Below are 19,461 nucleotides of genomic sequence, written 5' to 3'. Positions count from 1 at the left end.
GTGAGAACTTTTTGAGAACCCGTTTCCGGTGATATGAGCTCAAAATCTGAACCACCCACCTGATGTAATACTCGATGAAACTTCCAAGGCCCAACTTCTACCCTGAACCAAAACTCTGGTGGGCCATGGCAAAAGGAAATAGTTTCCTCCCTTGATTTGCCCCTTTTTGTCATGGCCCACCAAAGTTTTGGATCAGGGTAAAAGTTGGGCCCTACGGGTTTCATGGGGTGCTGCATCAGGTGGACGGTTTAGATTTTGAGCCCATATCACCGGAAATGAGTTCTCAAAAAGTTCTCACCAGAACTCGTAAGAAATGGTGCCCAGCTGAGCCCAGCTGAGCATTCCTCTCTCTCTCTCTCTCTCTCTCTCTCTCTCTCTCTCTCTCTCTCTCTCTCTCTCTCTATATATATATATATATATATAAAAGAAAACAGATAAGAATAAACAAAGATGCTACAAAAGCAGACAAAAGAAAAGAAACCTAGAAAAACACTACAACTCGAGACTAAAAGGCAGAGACAACAAAACACAGGATTATCCTTTAGGCCGTATTTGGACCAATATTATTCCACGCCAGAAGCTTCATACCTCTGTCCTGAACCACCATAACCATTTGCCCAAGAGAGCTTGATTCATAGTGCACAAATATCGTAACCCGGCTCCTTGAGATAACGGCTCATACACCTCCTCCCACCTTAATAGGTGGAATTTGAAACTATCTTCCGACCCCTTCCATAGGAAGTCCCTTCTTAGCTTATCTAGTGTATCCCTCACTGATTTTTGACAGTTGAAGAAAGACTAAGTACCGCAGCATATTGGATAGAGCTGCTTTGATTAGGGTCAAATGGCCCCCCAAGGAGAGATAACGGCTCTTCCAATTAGACACCATCCTTTCCACCCGCTCTAGCACCTTATCCCAAAGATGCTTTGCTGGCTTCCAAATGCAAAAAAGAAGACCCAGGTAGTTGGATGGGAAAGAACCCACTTTACACCCAAACACCGACACCAATCAGCTTTACTTCACATCAACAAGATGGATACCCAACATTTCACTTTTCCCAATGTCAATCTTTAGCCCCGAAACCGCCTCAAAACACAACAATTTTACAGAGGTTATCAACCATAGCAGGATCGGCATCACAAAAGATGATAGTATCATCTGCAAACTAAAGGTGCAAAACTCAAACAGACGAAGGGGCCACCTTGAACCCACTAATAAGGTTAGCCTCTTAACCTTTGGCCAGTAACCAGCTAAAGGTTTCAGCTACAACCGGGAAAAGCTAAGGGAAAAGGAGGTCACCTTGGCGAAGACCCCTAGCCGGCTTGAAGAAACCTTAGGAGAGCCGTTCACGAGAACTGAGAAGGCAGGCAATCTAACACAACTTTGGATCCACTTCCATTTTTCCCCGCCCAACTTTTGTTTGTTTCAGTTAGTATTTGAAACCAACGAAATAGTATTTCTATGGTAGAAAAGCAGAAAAATCTACAGCCTACCAGTTCAGGTATCATTTTGCAAATTTCAAATGCTCAGTCAATTCAAATGGAATCACAGCTTTGACAGATTTAAACAAAAGACGGTTTGAGGTACTACCTGAGCTACAAATGAGAACAACAAGCTCAAGGAAAAAAAAAAAAATCAGTAAGGACAAACAGTCACCTTTCAATCTTCTCAGATCCAACTCTAGCACTTCTGAGCTGCTTCGCAGTGGCTGCATTGCTGTGCTTCTCCATTGCAGGAAGGCTGGACCTTGAGGGAGCAAAACCTCGTCCAGTTCTCCCTTGTCTCCGAAGTACGTCTCCCAGATCTTCATCAGTAGCCATCTTATTCTTCCTCGGCAATGCCGGCGTTCCACTAGGCCCAGCTTTCTCATCCACCTCAGTACATTTTTTACCCTTGTCTTTTGACTTATTTTCTGGTGCTCCTGACTCCTCGCTTTCTGATTGTCCAGCTGAGGAGACGTTATCACCTTTTAATTTAACTTGTTGAGGAGTATTACCCGACAAGCGCCTTTGAAATCCCAACCCATTATCAGCACCAGAGACATTAGCTACAGTTTCTTCATCATGGCTTGAAACAAGAGGAAAGTTGGTTCTTCTTGCAACACGAGACATCTTTTGAGGCCTTTGCCCTACCCACTGTGCAACAGGTGGTGATGAGGAACGTGCAGATGTCGGGCGTTTGCGATTGTTAGCCCCAACAATAGCAGTAAGCTTGTTTGTACTTTGAGAATGCTCCCAATCATCAGGTGTTCCAATTGCACGATGGACATTAGGAGATGACTTGTGTAGTGCCCCTGAACTTGACCTAGGTGCCCGAACTGATGCACTCATTTTCATGATTGAAGTAGGACTAGCTGCACTATTATCTTCACGGGTACTTGCCCTGAATATTGAAGAGAGTAGAAATGTTAGCAATGACAAGCAGAAAAAGGAAAGGTCGCAATGGGAAGGAAAGCTGAACGAAGCCCTCCATTTGTTAATTAGGCCTGAAAGTCCTCATCCCAGCACTTCTATTAACCGGCCTGCAATTCAGGTCCAAACTGACACATAAGTAATGTACAGACCAGAACCTGAGCTTGTGCCGGGCCCCAATAGAAAATGATTATCCTGGGTGATGTATGATCATTAATTCCATAGACCCAAAGCCAGGCCCAAGCATGGCCCATCCCAGGATAAGCCTGGGAGCCCAGCAGATGATCCGGCCCTTAGCCAGAAGAAATCTTGGAGCAAATGAGGAGACTGTCAATATAAGTTGATCCAATGAAAATTTACGTACTTGTTAACAGCTTTGAGAGTGACCCTTTCTTTATCCATGCCAACAAGACGTTCTCTTCTATCATTGGGGAGTGTGGGACTATCCTGTTCACCCCTAGGTCCAGAACGCATGCCTGGACTATTCTGTTGAGAGGTTACGTCTAACTTCCCAACTCCAACAGCTCCATTACCAGGCCCTGACCTGCATATTAAGATGCTCAGCAATGAACCAACCCAACACAAGAGGGTGCAATTTATTACAAGTCAGGCATGCAAAAATCCAATCCTAGTCAGATAAGTTGGATGCATTCAGAAATCCAGGAAACAAAAACTGGAATCAACAAAGAAAATTGAAACAAGAGAGGAGGAAGATTTAACTGCTTCACTATAACATGCAATCAGCTTTCACCATGCAGATGAACTATGCGAGAAGATCATAAGCAGCACATAAAAAGATAATGGAACTCCCAATAATACCACATAAACATTTTTTTTAAATGTATGAGATATTTCCCAGTACATGGTCAACACAGCAAACCAACATTAACCAGAGAAAGCTGGGATGACTAACCATGCATGGTCAAGATTTATATTTTTATGAAACAATACATATTACTAATCTCTTTTTTTCACACCTAAATGGAAAAATGAATATATGACTATTGCTAGCCCAATAACTCACAAAAATATAGCCAACGGAGACCTGTATCAGTTTGTATCAGCCTGTCTCACCATTAATTGTTACACATTGGACAAACCCACGATGTGTAATAGCACATCACAGACAAAGAAAACAAGAAAGAAAATAGTAACTCTTTTTTTCTTGGTTTTCAGTTTTTTTCAAATATCCGATGGAAGGAATCATTTCTTCCTATTTCATAACAAAATCAGCAGACACAATGCTGGAGAACTGAACCCCCATACCCACAAAGGAAACCATCACTCGGATAGAGGTGGATGAAATAAGAAATAATGGATGGTTTCAGAACAATGGTGAGAAGCTAACAGACAAGGTGAACTGCTTCCTAAAGCTGCACGAAAAAAAATTTTAATTTATTAAAAAAAAAAATTAAAAAAAAAAAAAAACCTAGAAGGTCTTGAGCTTTTCTCCTCAAATACTATCCAATTCCTTTGTGGAGCCCCCGAGCACATTGCACTTGTTTTTGGATGCATAGGGTGAGATAGGAATGAAAAGCAACATGCAACATTTTACCTCTTGTTTTCCTCAAATTTCATCTGCTAATGATGATCATGGTGGCACCTTCGAGTGTGATCATCAAGTTCATTTTTCTAGCCTCTTGCCACTATGCATACAATGACGAAAGCCATGCAATCAAGACACCCAAAAAAAAAAAATAGCATAGGCTACTGATCCATGGGCATTTAGTGAATGTGTGATGATTAGGAGCAGAAGAATTTTGGGAAAATACGTTAATTTCTTGTAAAGAACACCCAATCATATTAACTAATATGACAACAAAACATGACAAGAAAAAATCATCATTGTCTTAAACCTGAAACAATAGACAATAGATCCATCATAGAGTCATAATTAACTAAAAAGTAAACATGCAAAAATGCTTTATCCAAACTACATGACCACAAAATCATGAACCACTCAATCATCGAAAGTTTCAAGTTTCGTACAAACTAAACCATCATTTTTCCATATAAAGTCTTAAACCATGATCAAAATTTGAATGATCTCATTAAAAGCCTCAATGGATCTCCAAGGTAGGCTTCAATTCATGAGCACCGAATGACACCAAAGGCATCCCACTCAACTGTCAAACAGGAGAACATCCAGTTGCAAGGAATAGAGACATCAATGACTTCTGTAAGGAACTTCGACCTCCGGTTTTAGTTATCCATTAAAACTTACTAGTCAATTGGGCATATGCACAAATGCAAGTGGAACATAAGAGTTTTATTTATGTATTTGTCAAAATAAATAATTGTAATTAAATAGTTATTAAATTTTATTAAATTTTCCTAGATTTAGTTAATTATTTTAGAATTACAATCTTTAATTTAAAACCACAATAACACAAAATGGTAAAAGTATGGTTTTACTGAAGAGAATTTTATAATTAAATATTTAAAATATTGTACCATCCTAGAGAAGTTCTCTTTTAATAAAGTATTTAAAATCTTGCACAATATTTTAAAATTAATATTTAAAGATTATATGATAAATAAATTTACAGTTGTTAAGGGTTACCAACACCAGGATTTTAAAATACTTAAAATTTAACTAATGTTAAAGTAGTGCATAATAAATATTTTATTAAATTATTTAATTAGGAAAGTGTAAATTTATAAAAAGAAATTCATTGGTATTTCCCTACTCAAACTTTATGGCTAAAAGCTTATTCAATAATCTTGTCGATAGGCCTCACCGTGATGCGCACTTGAAATCAAGCTCTGTCCACCATGTGAGCCCTCTCATGTTCCCCTTGGAGACTAAACAATCAGGCAAATCCAAAACGCAAATGGGCCACACCATGTAAAAACAAGCCTAAAACATCAAAAATCACATCTTGTGACCCACCTGCATTTTGGAATGGCCTGCTTTTTGGGTTTTCCATTTATCCTGGTGGGACTCATTTTATGAATAGTTTGGATGTTACATGAAGAATAATATCGGCCTCACACACAATCTGAAAGGTTGTAATGGTGGCTGTCCCACCCCAATGATTTTTGTGGTGCATGTGACCCACCTGTGTTCTGGATCTGCCAAATTTTTGGTATACTTGGTGAACTTGAAGGGTCAAACCTTATGGATTGAGTGGATGTGGACCTTACATCACAGTTGGGCCCACACATGAAAGTGTAGATACGAAAAGTGCTTAAGAATTTACAAAAAGACCTTTTGAATATAGTGGTACAATACACTATAGGGCCGAAAGTTGAAACTAAAATGCCTTGACAGTACCGCTTTTTATAGTGGTCTAGATATGCATCCACCATCACCACCTCGAAAAGAGAACTTGTGCACAATAAATTGGAAGGGTTGTAAGGTACATACAACACTCTTTTAGAGACATGCATCCATGATATCATTAAAGGAAGGAAGAAAGAAAGTACAACCTTCAGTTGTATCAAACCATGTCAAGACTGATTCAGCTCAATAAAACCCTTTAAAGTAATTGCTTGGCAAAACAATTCTGGTTTATAGATCACATTATTGAACATGAATGACCAGATGATGATAGAAGGAACTTAAAAAATCATGCCAATAGCACAGTCATAAATGTTCAATGTGTGGACTTCAAGACAGTAATTCAGGGTTAAAGCCAGAGAAAAGATTTGTGAATGATGAGAAATCCCACCTGAAACCAAGGACGTTACTCAATCTTGATCGAGCATCGGTGCCAAGCCTCTGTTGGATTAATCGCTTAGGTTCACGATCACCATCCAGAGGCCTGGACATAACAGCACTGGTAGAAACATCTGACTTTATCCCAGATCGCTTCTTTCTCATCTTCGACTTTTCCCAACCATCAACACCAGCTGCCAATGTTCGACCTTTTTCTTCAGATGGAGCTGCAACACCATTTACCAGTTTGAACATGTCTCTATCCCGATCCACTGGCACAGAAGGCCTGGCGAGACTGCTAGCCCGTACATCCATCTGCACAAATCAGATTTTGAATGTGAGTCACCCCACGAGGAAGCTGAAAGAAGTACCTGGCATAATAACTAAAAGAAAAGATAACAGAGAAGTGCAAGCCATGTGCGACTATCAGAACAAGGAGCGGAGCCCAATGGAATAAGAAATACAGGCAGATTAGGTAAACAGATTTAGAAACAAATACTTTTCAAGGAAAGTAATCCATGTAGAGCATGGGAAAAAGGAGTATAATGATGGAGAGCTTTGCTAAGCACTCATGCATGTGCAATAAACCTCATGTACAAGCCATGCATGTGCCAGCATGGCACAATAGGTACGAGATCCAATTCATCCATCAGAAAGGAACCACTATATTTTTTCCCTAGCACAAGAATCGAGTTGATGCCCACGGTCAAGAGGGACAGTCTGCAAAACAAATGTCCAGCTCTTAAAAACTTGACTAAGTTCTGCAACTCATCTACCTGTTTCCAATATTGGAGCACCATGATAAGTGGACCAAGGGCTGCAATTTGGGTTCAGGTCAACCTCAACCTGTTGACCCGACCTGAGTTTGGGTTGGGTTGGGTTGGGTTGGGTTGGGTTGGGTCGGGTTGTTAAGGTCCTTGGGTTGTTGGGTTGGAAAACGCCAACCCGATATGAATTTGTGTTGGGTTTAGGTTGAGTAAATCCAGGTCATGTTAGGTCGGGATGGGAATAATCACGTGTAATTGGATCAGGTTGATGTTGGGTCGGATCGGGTTGGAATTCGGGCAGGTCGGGTTGCAATTTGGGTCCCTCTTGAGGTTGGGTTGGGATCAAGTGGACCCTCAACCCAACCTAACCTGTTCGAGTTGCACCCCCAAGTGGACCAGATTTATTTTTGGGAAAACATGTAGAAAGTCAGACCAACATGATGGGTGTATTGGATCTCGCACCTACATCCCATGCTAGCACCTTGTGTGGATTATACATGAGCTTTGCACATGTGTGTGTTCTTGGCAAGGCTCTAATGATAGAAATATAGCTTCATTGCTCTTCATATATATGTGTGTGTGTGTGTGTGTGTGTGTGTGGCTTCATTGCATGTACGCTAATAAATATTTCGTCTAATGAGTACTTCAAGTGGATTACCTCATCCAATGAGGAGATAAACATTAACAACAAAAGCAGTTAAGAGTTGAAATATTGAAATAAGATAACAGGAAGGGATTTGAACAAGAACCCCAAGATACACACCCGTACATCTGCCATAGAAGTCCTGACACGTTTGTTTGGAACAGTATTCCTAGTCTTTTCTTCTGATTTTTGAGGTCCGAGTTCAAAACCACTAGAATTCAAATGGCTTTGGGAACCCATCTTAGATACAGTTCCCCCCTGAACCGATCGATCTCCAAGCAACAAGACATTTGACCGCTCACTTGAAACATCAGGTCGAGAACGTTTCCTCGATGGAGCACCTTGGCAATACTTGTCAATTTTGGAAATACCATCGTTCAAGGATTTTGCTAGATCACTGCCAAAATCAAACATTTTAAAATGAGTAGTTCGAACCTCAATCTGAGAAAAGGAAGAGAGAGCTCCCAATGTTGGGATCTCTGAATCTAAGGCTACTCATGAGAATATGATCTGTAGTCCAAATTTCCCACATCGCGTGCAATCAAGATCCAAGCCATATCATCAGGTGGACCGATGTTGTCCATGCCTTGCCCCAAAAATCAGGCTGGTCAAATCATCAGGTGGCCCATATGCATACATTGATTGTGGACCTTTTGTCAGTTCATTTTAAGTGTCCATGCTCCTGCAAACATAGCCCACCCAATGACGATACCAGCCTGATTTTCAGGCCGCAAGACATGAAGTATGGAGCCAGCCTGTTGCCCAGATATCACACACATATGGTGTAGGAACCTGAGTTAGCCTCCACATTTGTCAACAAAGTAAAGAAATACCTCGCCTTGACAGAGTTCTCATGGAGAGTAGCCCTGACCCGTCTGAGCTCCTCCAGTGAGGATGCCGGTAGAGGCTTCCCACTAAAAGCGCCAGATAAAGAATCACTTGGGGAGATACTAAGGGCAGACATTAGCACTCTTTTAAGTTCCCCCTGTCGAGGGAACTTCTGCTCAGCAACCATTACTTTAGCATCAAAAGGCAAAGACTGCAAAAAATTCATCATGTCTATGTGAGATAATGTTGAACCACTTCTTGACATGCCTGGAAGTGCTGATGCTCGGTTCTCCATGCCTTCGCGGAAGCTGCCTGACCTATCCAAAGAAGCAGCTGCATACGATCCCCGCTGCCCACTGGGGTATGGCCCATCTGAGCTACCAGAAGACAGCTCGAATTTACTACTCGATGCCATTGCATCAATTCATTCAACGTCTTCGATTTACCAATCCAAAATACAGACACACACATAGAAAACATATAGAACTACTTCACATGACCGCCAAATTTGAAATCCTTGAGAAGGCAATCATGGCAGAAACAGCAACAGGAGCACCTACAAAAAATGCAAACACGGGGATAGGACTCTGAATTTAGTTCAACATGAATAAATAAATAAAGAAACATGAAAAAAAAAAAAAAAGTATAGTTCAAAAAAATCAAATAATGCATTGAAAATTTTTCCCATTGAAAATAGGAAATCCTAGGTTAGGATAAGTTGAAAAGAAACGCTTCAAAAAAAAAAAGAAAGAAAGAAAGAAAAGAAAAGAGAAAACAAGAAATCCTAGCAAAAGAAGAATATCAATAATGAGTTGAAAAGAAATGGAAACTTAGCAGAAGTCCAAGGCTGAGTCAGTCTAATGATGTGTTTGGATGTGCAATTGACTTAGATTAGGATAATTAAATTGCAAAAAAACAAAAAGAGAGAGAGAGAGAGAGAGAGAGAGAGAGCAGATTATTACAGGAACTTCTTCCAATCAGAAAAGTTAGTTGCTGCAATATTATTGAAATTGTTTTCATTTCAAGTGCAACTGAATCAAACACGGTTACGATTTGGAACTGTTTATTTACCATTAGTATAGTGAATAGTGGGAGTTACCCAACTTTGGACATTTCACTTGGTAACAACTTGATTACCCAATCTAAGTCAGACGTGCATCCAAATGCAACCTGAAGACTACATACTAACCAGAACCAGAGAAAGCTTCTTCCGAGCAGCAAGAAGCAAGATAACTTCCAAAATGAAAGAACAAGAGCCTCATTTCAAAGGTAGAAAGACAAGCAAGGATTTCACTTCAGTAGCAAATTACCCCAATTAAAATTTAAAAAACTAGATCAACCAAGACCATGTATTTAAGTTTTTCCATTGAAAAAACAAAACAGTTACTAAAACAAAGATGTGAATAAAGAACAAGTCAAAAAGATTTGAAATCTTACATCATGCAAGAAAACAAAATAGGTGCACATAGATATGCAAGGGCTGACGACTTGACATTGACACTTGAAACAAGACGAAAGAACTTCAAGTTTTAGCTCAAAGCAACCAAGATCATCCATTGGTTTTCTCCACATAGACAGACAGAAACTCTACCAGAACAAAGATATGAATTAAGAATGGGTCAAGAAGTAAAAGTTTACACCGGACAACACTAAACACCGCTGATGCCGCAGAGTTCAATGAAGAGCACACCACAAGACCTTCACCAAATTGATGGTATCTGTCCATGTTGATCAGAACCCTAGATTTGCTGTAGCATTATGTGCACAGGCCACATAGCCCAAAATAATTAAGGGAATCAGATTTCAGTAGTCAAACAGTCACAGGTTGCAAATTGACAGTTAACTCGGTGAAGAAAAATGGAACAATGGCCCACAATCAACAAGCAAAACTTGCAACTATTAAATGGTCAGAATTGTCCAATCACTGTCTCTTCTGGATTATGGCCCATCCACATGGTAGCCCACCAGAACAATGGTCCTGATCAACAGAGCTCAGTAAGAGGATCATTTATTTGCAGGGCCAGCATGTAAATGAGCCATCATCCAAAAAAAAAAAAACATCGACAATGGCAGCCATCCAATGATCATTCGCAACAAATGGATGGTTAACTCAAAGTGGAGCCAAAGATTTACAGTTCGTCCACATGCAACAAGCAAAACTCAAAATGATCAGATCATCAGTACTGTCTAATTGCTTCAACTTTCAGACAATCAACCATCAACATAGAGACCCACCCAATCAAGTCCCGATCACCATACAAACTTACCACATCTAAGGTGGCAGCCACACTTAATCAAACTCCTACACTTAAAATTAGTATTTCTCTACAATGAATATAATAATAATACGGAAAATGATATTTCCAACCCCTAAGATTGATAGCTCCACCCCAGCAAGGGTAATTTGGTCAGCATAGAGATACTCAAAAACAACCAAATTGATATCTTAAAATTACCAAATTACCCCTACGGGGAGGTGGAAATATCGATTTTTAGCTCCGCAATGATGATCGGAATTCGCAGAGAAATCAATCACAAGAATCTCCAAAATATGAAGCGAAATCGATGGAAAGTTAGGGCAAAAGGGGAAGAAATACAGGGGCCGTTTGGATGCCTGTAACTTCTGTAAAATGTAAGAAAGTTACAGGTGACTTTCTTACAGTTTGTGTTTGGGGGAGAAAATGTTACAGGCAACAAAGTCTCAACCTGTAATTTTCTATCAGGTAAGATTGCAAGAAATGTAACAGGGGAATTAGGTGTTTTTCAAGTCACAGGTTACTTTGTTACAGGCAACGGCTATCCATTTCAAAGTTATGAGAGGGAGGAGAAAACGCAGCTGCATTGAAAGTGCACCTACCTGCTCTGACCCAACGTCTCCTTCCCTCTCTCTCTCTCTCTCTCTCAGCGTCTCCTTCCCTCTCTCTGCTGTAGAAGGTGAGCCCTAACCCTTGCTTTCTTTTTTTCTTTTTTCTTTTTTTTTTCCTCATCATCCTTTTTTCCCTTCTGCGAAAGTACGGAACGGGCGCTGTTTGGCCAGGGGCGGTTTCGGATCCCTATCTGCGGGGCCCACCGTGATGTACTTTCCTTACATCCAAACCGTCCATCCGTGTTAAAAGCTCAGTTGAGGCTGTGATCCAAAAAATGAAGCTGATCCAAGTCTCAAACGGGACACACCACAAGAAACAATCTTAACTAAATCCCTATCATTAGAAACTTAATGGGTCCACTGAAATATTTACTTGCCATCTAATTGGAATATTTATTTGCCATCCAACTCGTTGATAAGCTAACAAAGACTTTGATGAAGATACCACACAAATATCATCTTGATCCGGAATCTTTTGTGGCCAATGGGAAGTTTTTAATGGTCAATTACTAAGGTTCCGTGTGCTATAGATCACTTGAGATTAAGTTCTTCTTTTTTGGATCATGTTCTAAAATTAGCTTTAAATGCACATGTGGATGTGAGGAAAATACATCATAATGGGCTTCACAATTTGAGATCCCACCCACCTCGATGGATCCATTCCAATTTGACTAGTGACATTAGCCAATAGTTAGATCGCTACTAGATGGGGCTTTGTGGGCCTTGTCATGTTGCATGTGTTTTATCTATGTTGTCCATCAATTTTTTTCATATCATTTTAGGGCTTGATCTCAAATGAGGAAACTGTGGCAAATCTCAATTTTAAGTAGACTGGTAGTGATCGAATATTTATAATTAAAAACCTCATAGGGCCCACTACAATGTTTATTTGACATCCTACCTAATGATTAGGTCAAAAAGACCTGCATGAAGGGAAAAACAGATATTAGCTTGATTTTTAACTTGTGGCCCCTAAGAAGTTTTTTAGTTACATATAAGTAGGCCTACTTTTATATGTTTTTTAATTTCTAATAGCCTACTTTCAGGACCCACTTAGTGATTAGTTTAACTTAAGTATCGGTTCAACCATTCATCTAAACGGACTCAACAAAATTATATACTTTTATTTAAGTTTTTTTATGTGTCAATTTGATTTTTAAACAATTACAAACTCCACACTCATGTTGGTGTGAATAGACAACAACTTACCTGTAATTAATTTATATATTATCCAAACACAAAAACTAAGCTACCTATAAGTAAATTATAGCTTACACCTAACTTTTTTTCACCTGTAAGTAGATTACCTTTAACTTATAACTTTAAAAACTTACAAGCATCCAAACGCACCCTAAGTAACTCACGGGCCAACATTCTAATTTTTAAAGAAGAATGGAAGAGGGGGAAATGCACCTTTGTGCGCTCCTATAGTGTGACTGATCGAGGGTATGTCCAACCGGATAGACGTTATGGAGAGAGGCGTACGTGGGTTTGGAGAATGAGAATCCGACGATTTCAAGACAAGGATAAGAGTTTCTTGTAGGAAAAAGTTAAGATTTTTTATTATTTTCCCCGACTTCCTTCTGATCTAATCTTCCCCGCCAGAAAGAGTCGAAATGGCAAGGATCTAATCTTCCTCCTAATATATTTAAAGCCTTTCACTCAAAGTTACTACATTGGGAAGCTAGGTGGGGCCCACCGGCAAGCTAGGAAATATGCACCATATGCTTTAAGCTATGTGGAGCCCACCATGATTTATGTATTTTATCCACCATGTAAATTCATTTTACCACATGAATTTGGGACTTTAGCAAAAAAATGAAACACATCTAAAGCTCAAGTGGGCAGTATGAATTGAACGTCTACCTACCGTATAAAATTTCTTAAGAACAACTAAAGTTTTAGATTAAGCTGATAATTGTGTTTTCCCTTCATCCATGTCTACCCAATCTTATGAACAAGTTAGGTGACAAATAAACATTACTATAGGACCTAGGAATGTTTTAATGGTGGAAATCAATATTCCCACTGTTTCACGTGGTGTGGTCCACTTGAGCTTCAAATATGCTACAATTTAGAATCAACCCTTAAAATGAGCTGCAAAAATAGATGGACATCATGGATAAACCACATTCATTCATATTGCACCCAACAAAGTTTACTTGGTATAATAAAAGCATTACAAGTAACTCAATAAATAGTTAGATTTACGTGGATCACAAAATTATAAACAATGTACAAGGCAACACTCACCCTCTAAACTTTCTTTGTGTGGCTACTTAAGTTATAAATATAACTAAATTTGAGTCCTGCATTTTATATAATGACCATGGCGGTCTCTAAAATAAATCAAGAGTGAATGATCTCCTCTAATTGTTTCGAGGGTAAACATCCCACTCAAACTGTTTCAATTGAATAGCCTATCTAAATCATGAATACGGTTGATTTTTATGCATTACAATTAAAATGAAATGATTCACTTGTTGATCAAGGTGGATTTCTCTAAAACATTACAGTGGGACCTAGTTTAACCAGCCATATGTTAAGATAGTAGTCAATGTTTCATGTAGACTAGTGTAGGAGACTTGGATATATATATATATACACACACACACACACACACACACACACATATATATATATATATATATATATATATATATACATATATATATATATACATATACATATATATATATATATGTATATATATCAACCCCATGGGAACTTCCCATGAGGTAAAGTTGTGTGGGCCCCATCGTAATGTGTGTCAAACATCTACCCTATTAGTTAGATGCACCATTCCATGGTGGACCTTGGGCTTAAAAATCAAGTTAATCCATGACTTCGGTGGGCCACCCCACACACAACAGTGAAGAGGGGTTGCCCTCCCATTAAAACATTCATAATCAGTTATTGGGTCCACCTAAATGTGGTTCACAAATGTAGCCCATCCATTGTTTGTGTCCCACTTGGATGAGGGGTCACACCAAGTTTCAGCCACATCCAAAACTCAGGTGGGTCCCACCAAGTGCTTTTATATGTTTTAGTCATGTCTTTACATGGTTTTAGATGGTATGGCTTACCTGAGTTTCGTTTACGACTGATTTTTGGGATATCCCATAAGCCAAAGGGGAACCATTAAATGCACGGTGTTGATGTTCGACTGTAACGGCCTGAATTTTTCAATATCGAGTAGTGAAAATTCTCAAAACTACATGAAATATAGCCTAACAGGTACGCGTGCATGACACAAATTCAGCTACTCTAACCTTCACATATAGGCCCCTCTGAGAACTTGACCACTTGAATCAACTTCCACCTATAGATCAAGCCATCCAATTGTCCTAGCTTCTCAGACCACAAGATAACCCCATTTATTAGGAATATGACCCACTTAAAGCTTTAAATCTGCCCCAACCCTTAGGCCAATCCTTAGTATAAGCTAACAAAACAAAGCAACGGAACAAATCCGTCAAGATTACCAAGGTGGACCCCACTTCAGATTGCGCGTGTACACATAGGAGTATACCTGCGCTGTGCCAAACCAAGTGAAGTGGTCAAACGTAGTTTGACCTGCATCCTTCACTTTCCAAACGAGGAGAGGATTTGCCTCTGTTTTTATTTTCGTTTTCCTGCCGCGAGATGTTTGAACGAACCATCTGCTGTTGTCAATATGGCCCACCATCATGGCTCATATGGGAGATCTGGATCGTCTATCCAATACGGATGAAGCTCGCCAGAGTCTCATAGATTTCACCCAATGATCGGCGGACCGAGAGCCACACCATGATCAACGGTTTGGACTATCCAGATCCTGGATGCATCCCATATCTTGGTCCCGAGACAGAAGATTCACGATGATCCTGATGTGGAGATTAGATTGCTTCGACATCCATGTTAGAGGACCCCACAGACTCTAAACAAGGTCGGGACCCTTTCGCACGTCTTCCGCGCTCCTTCCGCAATGATAAAGGAAACGGACTCGACTCTTCCTCACGCATGGCAAAACACAGGATGACACTCTGGCTTCGATCTAAGCCATTCAAACTATTGGAAGTAGGGTCCTAATTTCCCCCAAGAAGCCCGAAAGAGAAGAAGGGAGACGAAGACGGCGGCACTTCCCGTTTCTCACGCGGAAAAGTGCGTTAAATCTCTATGTCAGGCCACCACCGTCTGATCATCTTGCATTCAAGAAAAACTGATCATGGTTTTCCCATTGGTGGTCCCATCTAGGGATAGCTCGACCCTGTTCAGATCCGATTGGATCTACGGTGCAAAGGAGAGGAAAGTGGGAAGAAATCTGGCCGTAGACGGTAAATTCGCAGCTACCGGAAGATGTGTAAAAATAGGGCTGCGTAAAATAGACCTGCGAAAGGCATCGCAGGAAGAGTCTGGAATACACACTTCACCCCTATAAGAGGGCGCTCTTGTCTAGCGTTTGGAGGAATTACCACAAGGAGAAAAGAAAGAAAGAAAGAAAGAGAAAAAAAGGAAAAGAGAAGAAGAAGGAAAGAGAAAGAGAAGAAGAAGAAATATGAGAGCTTGATTCGAGTCATGACTGAGTTGACTCAATGGAAGAATAGCATTAAACCCGTTTTTGGGCCAAGATGCTGATCAAGGTAAGTTAAACACTTACGTGAAGGTTTTATGTTAAGTTTTAATTTAAATAATAATTAGTTTCAAGATGAGACCTCGAGTTAAGCTGTAATCATATAATTGGTGAAATCTATGGATGAAGTCGAACTTAAAGTGCACGCGACACTTCAAAGGTGAGGGTTTTATCCTTTAAGCTTATAGTACTTTAAGCTGAGATGTTTTATCCTACCTATTACATGCTATGTTTTCATCCTGTCATGGGTTCCTTCTTGTAATTATTTAATTTATCATCAACAGCTTTTTACCCTTTCGGGAATTTGACACGATGTTTATTACTAGTGATCTTTATTAATTTCATATGGAGCGAGGGGTACAAGTCTTGCCCTTTGCCCTTACCAATTTGTTTGAGTTAGCCTTGCTACTCGTCTATTTATTAAGTTGGCCATTGACAATTCTCTCCTTATATTATTAGCCTCATGTTGTTTATCTTCAAGGCCTGGGGTAGGTATCTTGATATTCTTGAATTCCCTGAATTAATGAATTTCTCCTTTTGGTGCAAGTACTATGTTAGGAATCCCTCTTCTAGCAATTGAATAAATATCATGGATGTAATGTGTTTTCAGTAGCGGTCTTGGGGCGACACATAATTTCATGTTTCATAGGTGATGGTGCATAAATTGGTGTATGTAAATTGTTAAATTGTTATATCAATTCTTTTCTTTTTGGGGTTTGCATGTCACAATTAGTCGCTTTAATCCGGGTTGTGTGATTCACTCAGTCATGTTGTGTTCATTTTGGGATAAACATATAAATTCATGTTAAATGTGGGACATGCCAGCGAATCTCTGTAGTATGGGATGCAGGGCGAGTCGGATAACTTTAATTGTATTCCACATAATGGCGATCGCTAAGTGTGATAAACCGCATATACTTTGTTAGGCATACATCTCATATAGATTGCTTGTGCATATGGATACCTTCTGTAATTGTGAAGTATGGGACGTATCCGAACCCTGTTATATTGCTTTTACGAAACTCTTAAGTTATTGTCAATCTTAAAGGATGACCATCACTGTGAGTAGGGCGTTGACCCTCTCCAACCGTACAGATAATGCATATGACGTACAGATTGAAGACCCAGAGGACCATTTCCCTATGAAAGATTATACTGAAGAATAAGAAGATAGTTTTGTGAATTAGTTTTATACTTCCGTTGCGAACTCGATAAATGTATTAAGCTTCCATTAAAAGGGCATTTGATTATTTACTGAATTCTTTTACTCTGATGAAATAATCAATACAATTGATTTTATTCTCGTGAATGTTACCTTCATGAATGTATGTGGAAGTGATCTAAAAGAAAAAAAGTGTGATTTTTTAAGCATTCAATTTATACATTATCAACACCTGATTTTCTCGGGCACAAGTATAAACTCTAGCTGTAAAAATTCGGGATGTTACAGTTGGTATCAGAGCATGAGAATGAGATTAATTGGGCCTGAGGGAGTGGACCATCACAAACTTTACATGGCTAAGATGGAATTATGAATTATATATCTATTCTTAGGATTATCCCCCAATGAAATCATGAGGTTGAAGAATTAGAAACTCATATGCAGGTTCCCCATTGGAAATATTAAGTTAGACGTGGAATTTAGAAACTGCGAATCTAGATACCTTGGAATAAATCCCCAAAATTCTAAACAGACTTGTTTTGAACTAAAAGTCATCCTTAAATAGGGTCACAATCAAGAAAAAATAAGTTTCCCTTATAGTAATGAAGATTTCTTAATTTTTCCAGAATTTTCAACTATTTCAATGAAATTCTTACATGTTGCAAAATCCCCACTAGATATAGTAATTAGACATATCAGAAAATTTAGAAACTTTTCTGGTAGATCACTTAGGTCTCCATCAACCTTCCTCTAAAATTTCATCTCGATTGGATCTATACAAAATTTTATCAATATACGACAGTAGCATAAATTAGTAGAAATTGTTGCTATACAACAAGATTTTGTACACCTCACAATGGTGAAACTCCCCCCAAACCGTTGAATCTTGCCTCCTAAAATTTTCTAAAGTCTCAAGAGCAAGTTAGGGGCTTAGGCTCCAAATTTCGAATAAAGTGGACGTATGGATTGGAAGTTAAAAATCTTAAAATGACTGACTATCAATATAAAAGATTTTGGGCATTTACAATGACGACACCAAAGCTTAGGTGCAACGACGAATGAATGATTTGGCCTATCCATTGTCATCTAGTTCAGTTATGATATCTGGCTTCAAGGTGAAACAAATTTTTTTTCCAAGGACGTAGAGAGATCAGAACCATGAAATTACGAATCACATTAAGTAGGGTGCGAGCGGTTTTATCAAAAGACCAAATCTCGGGGTCGAAATTTTCTTTTAAGGGGGGTAGGCTATAGCATCCCAAAGCACGTAGCCAATTATACGCGCACCTAGGCCTCTGTGTGTGTGTGTGTGTGTGTATATATATATATATATATATATATATATATAAAACTTACGAGTAGTACATTGAAAACCTAAGCCTAATGAACCAGTGAGGATGATAGAAGCAGATCAAAATTCAAGCAGTACATTGGAAAATCAGAGTATGCAGTGAAGGCGTAATGGGCCATGTAGACTCATCCTCTATAAGAATACAAGTGTACATGAGATTTCCCATGAATCTAAAACGATCGGGATTATGGATTGATATAACCATGTTTAAGCGAAATTTACGTGGTTTGACTTGAATTCTAAAGTCCTCACAAATGTCAATGACCAAATGCCCTGATCAAGCAAAGGATCGAGATTTAACTGGATTACGAATTGATACCGGTAGATCCTCTATACTGTGCAGGCAAAGGATCTGTGTATCAGGCTTAAACTCACTACGATCATCTATTCATATTACCTCGAACACCGGATGTAAGGAATCCTTAGAGGCATAAAAAATGACTCAGATAGTGGAAGTACTAAACTTCGGGGGCGAAATTATGTTTAAGGGGGGTAGATTGTAATAGCCCGAACTTTTCAATATTGAGTAGTGAAAATTCTCGAAACTACATGAAATATAGCCTAACGGGTACACGTGCATGACATAAATTCCGCCGCTCTAACCTTCACATATAGGCCCCTCTGAGAACTTGACCACTTGAATCAACTTCCACCCATAGATTAAGCCATCTAACCGTCATAGCTTCTCGGACCGCAAGATAACCCCATTTCTTAGGAATATGACCCACTTAATGCTTTAAATCTGCCCCAACCTGTCACGCCTCAAACTTAAAAATCGGGCTCACAAAATTTCTGTTGCCGAATCCGGTACTGACAGCTTCCGTAATACCCCATTCTTGGCTCTAGCGCCCATACACTAGAATCCGATCCTGGGATCCTACAAGGAGGATTTCCCAACGTACATTTATCTCGTAAGAAGTATAACCACAAGTTGACCCAAATCACAAAGGCAATATCATCATAACATATCCACTAATATAAACAATTGAATACAGTACTGAAAGGGAAATACATATATCGATAATCAAGCTCCAGAAGACAACTGCACGCTCCAAGCTCAACGCTGCTGCAACCTAACGCCACCTGCACACATCTATCGTACATAAGCTTATAGAAAGCTTAGAGGGTGGTTGTAAGTGTGTGCGTAAGGTAAGTGCCA

The 19,461-nt window shown here is 39.4% G+C and overlaps 1 protein-coding gene across 4 annotated transcripts in view; it reads right to left on the bottom strand.

Moving 5' to 3' along the window:
* Positions 1-11,250, bottom strand: part of LOC131253351 (uncharacterized) — a 54,226-nt gene extending 42,976 nt beyond the window's left edge. The window contains exons 1-6 of one of the 4 annotated variants that reach the window (XM_058254318.1): positions 11,169-11,250; positions 8,317-8,867; positions 7,604-7,880; positions 6,087-6,388; positions 2,777-2,956; positions 1,658-2,383 (exon numbers count right to left, since the gene is read on the bottom strand). In XM_058254318.1, coding sequence (XP_058110301.1) covers positions 1,658-2,383; positions 2,777-2,956; positions 6,087-6,388; positions 7,604-7,880; positions 8,317-8,726 — 1,895 coding nt within the window. In that variant the 5' untranslated portion in view covers positions 8,727-8,867; positions 11,169-11,250. Of the gene's footprint in view, positions 1-1,657; positions 2,384-2,776; positions 2,957-6,086; positions 6,389-7,603; positions 7,881-8,316; positions 8,868-11,168 lie in introns of those variants that run through there. The other 3 variants (XM_058254320.1, XM_058254321.1, XM_058254322.1) reach the window with 3 other exon arrangements.
* Positions 11,251-19,461: the final 8,211 nt, after the last annotated feature.

Source organism: Magnolia sinica, chromosome 8 (genome assembly GCF_029962835.1).
Source record: "Magnolia sinica isolate HGM2019 chromosome 8, MsV1, whole genome shotgun sequence".
Lineage (NCBI taxonomy): Eukaryota > Viridiplantae > Streptophyta > Magnoliopsida > Magnoliales > Magnoliaceae > Magnolia > Magnolia sinica.
This window is presented reverse-complemented; position numbering and strand designations above follow the sequence as displayed.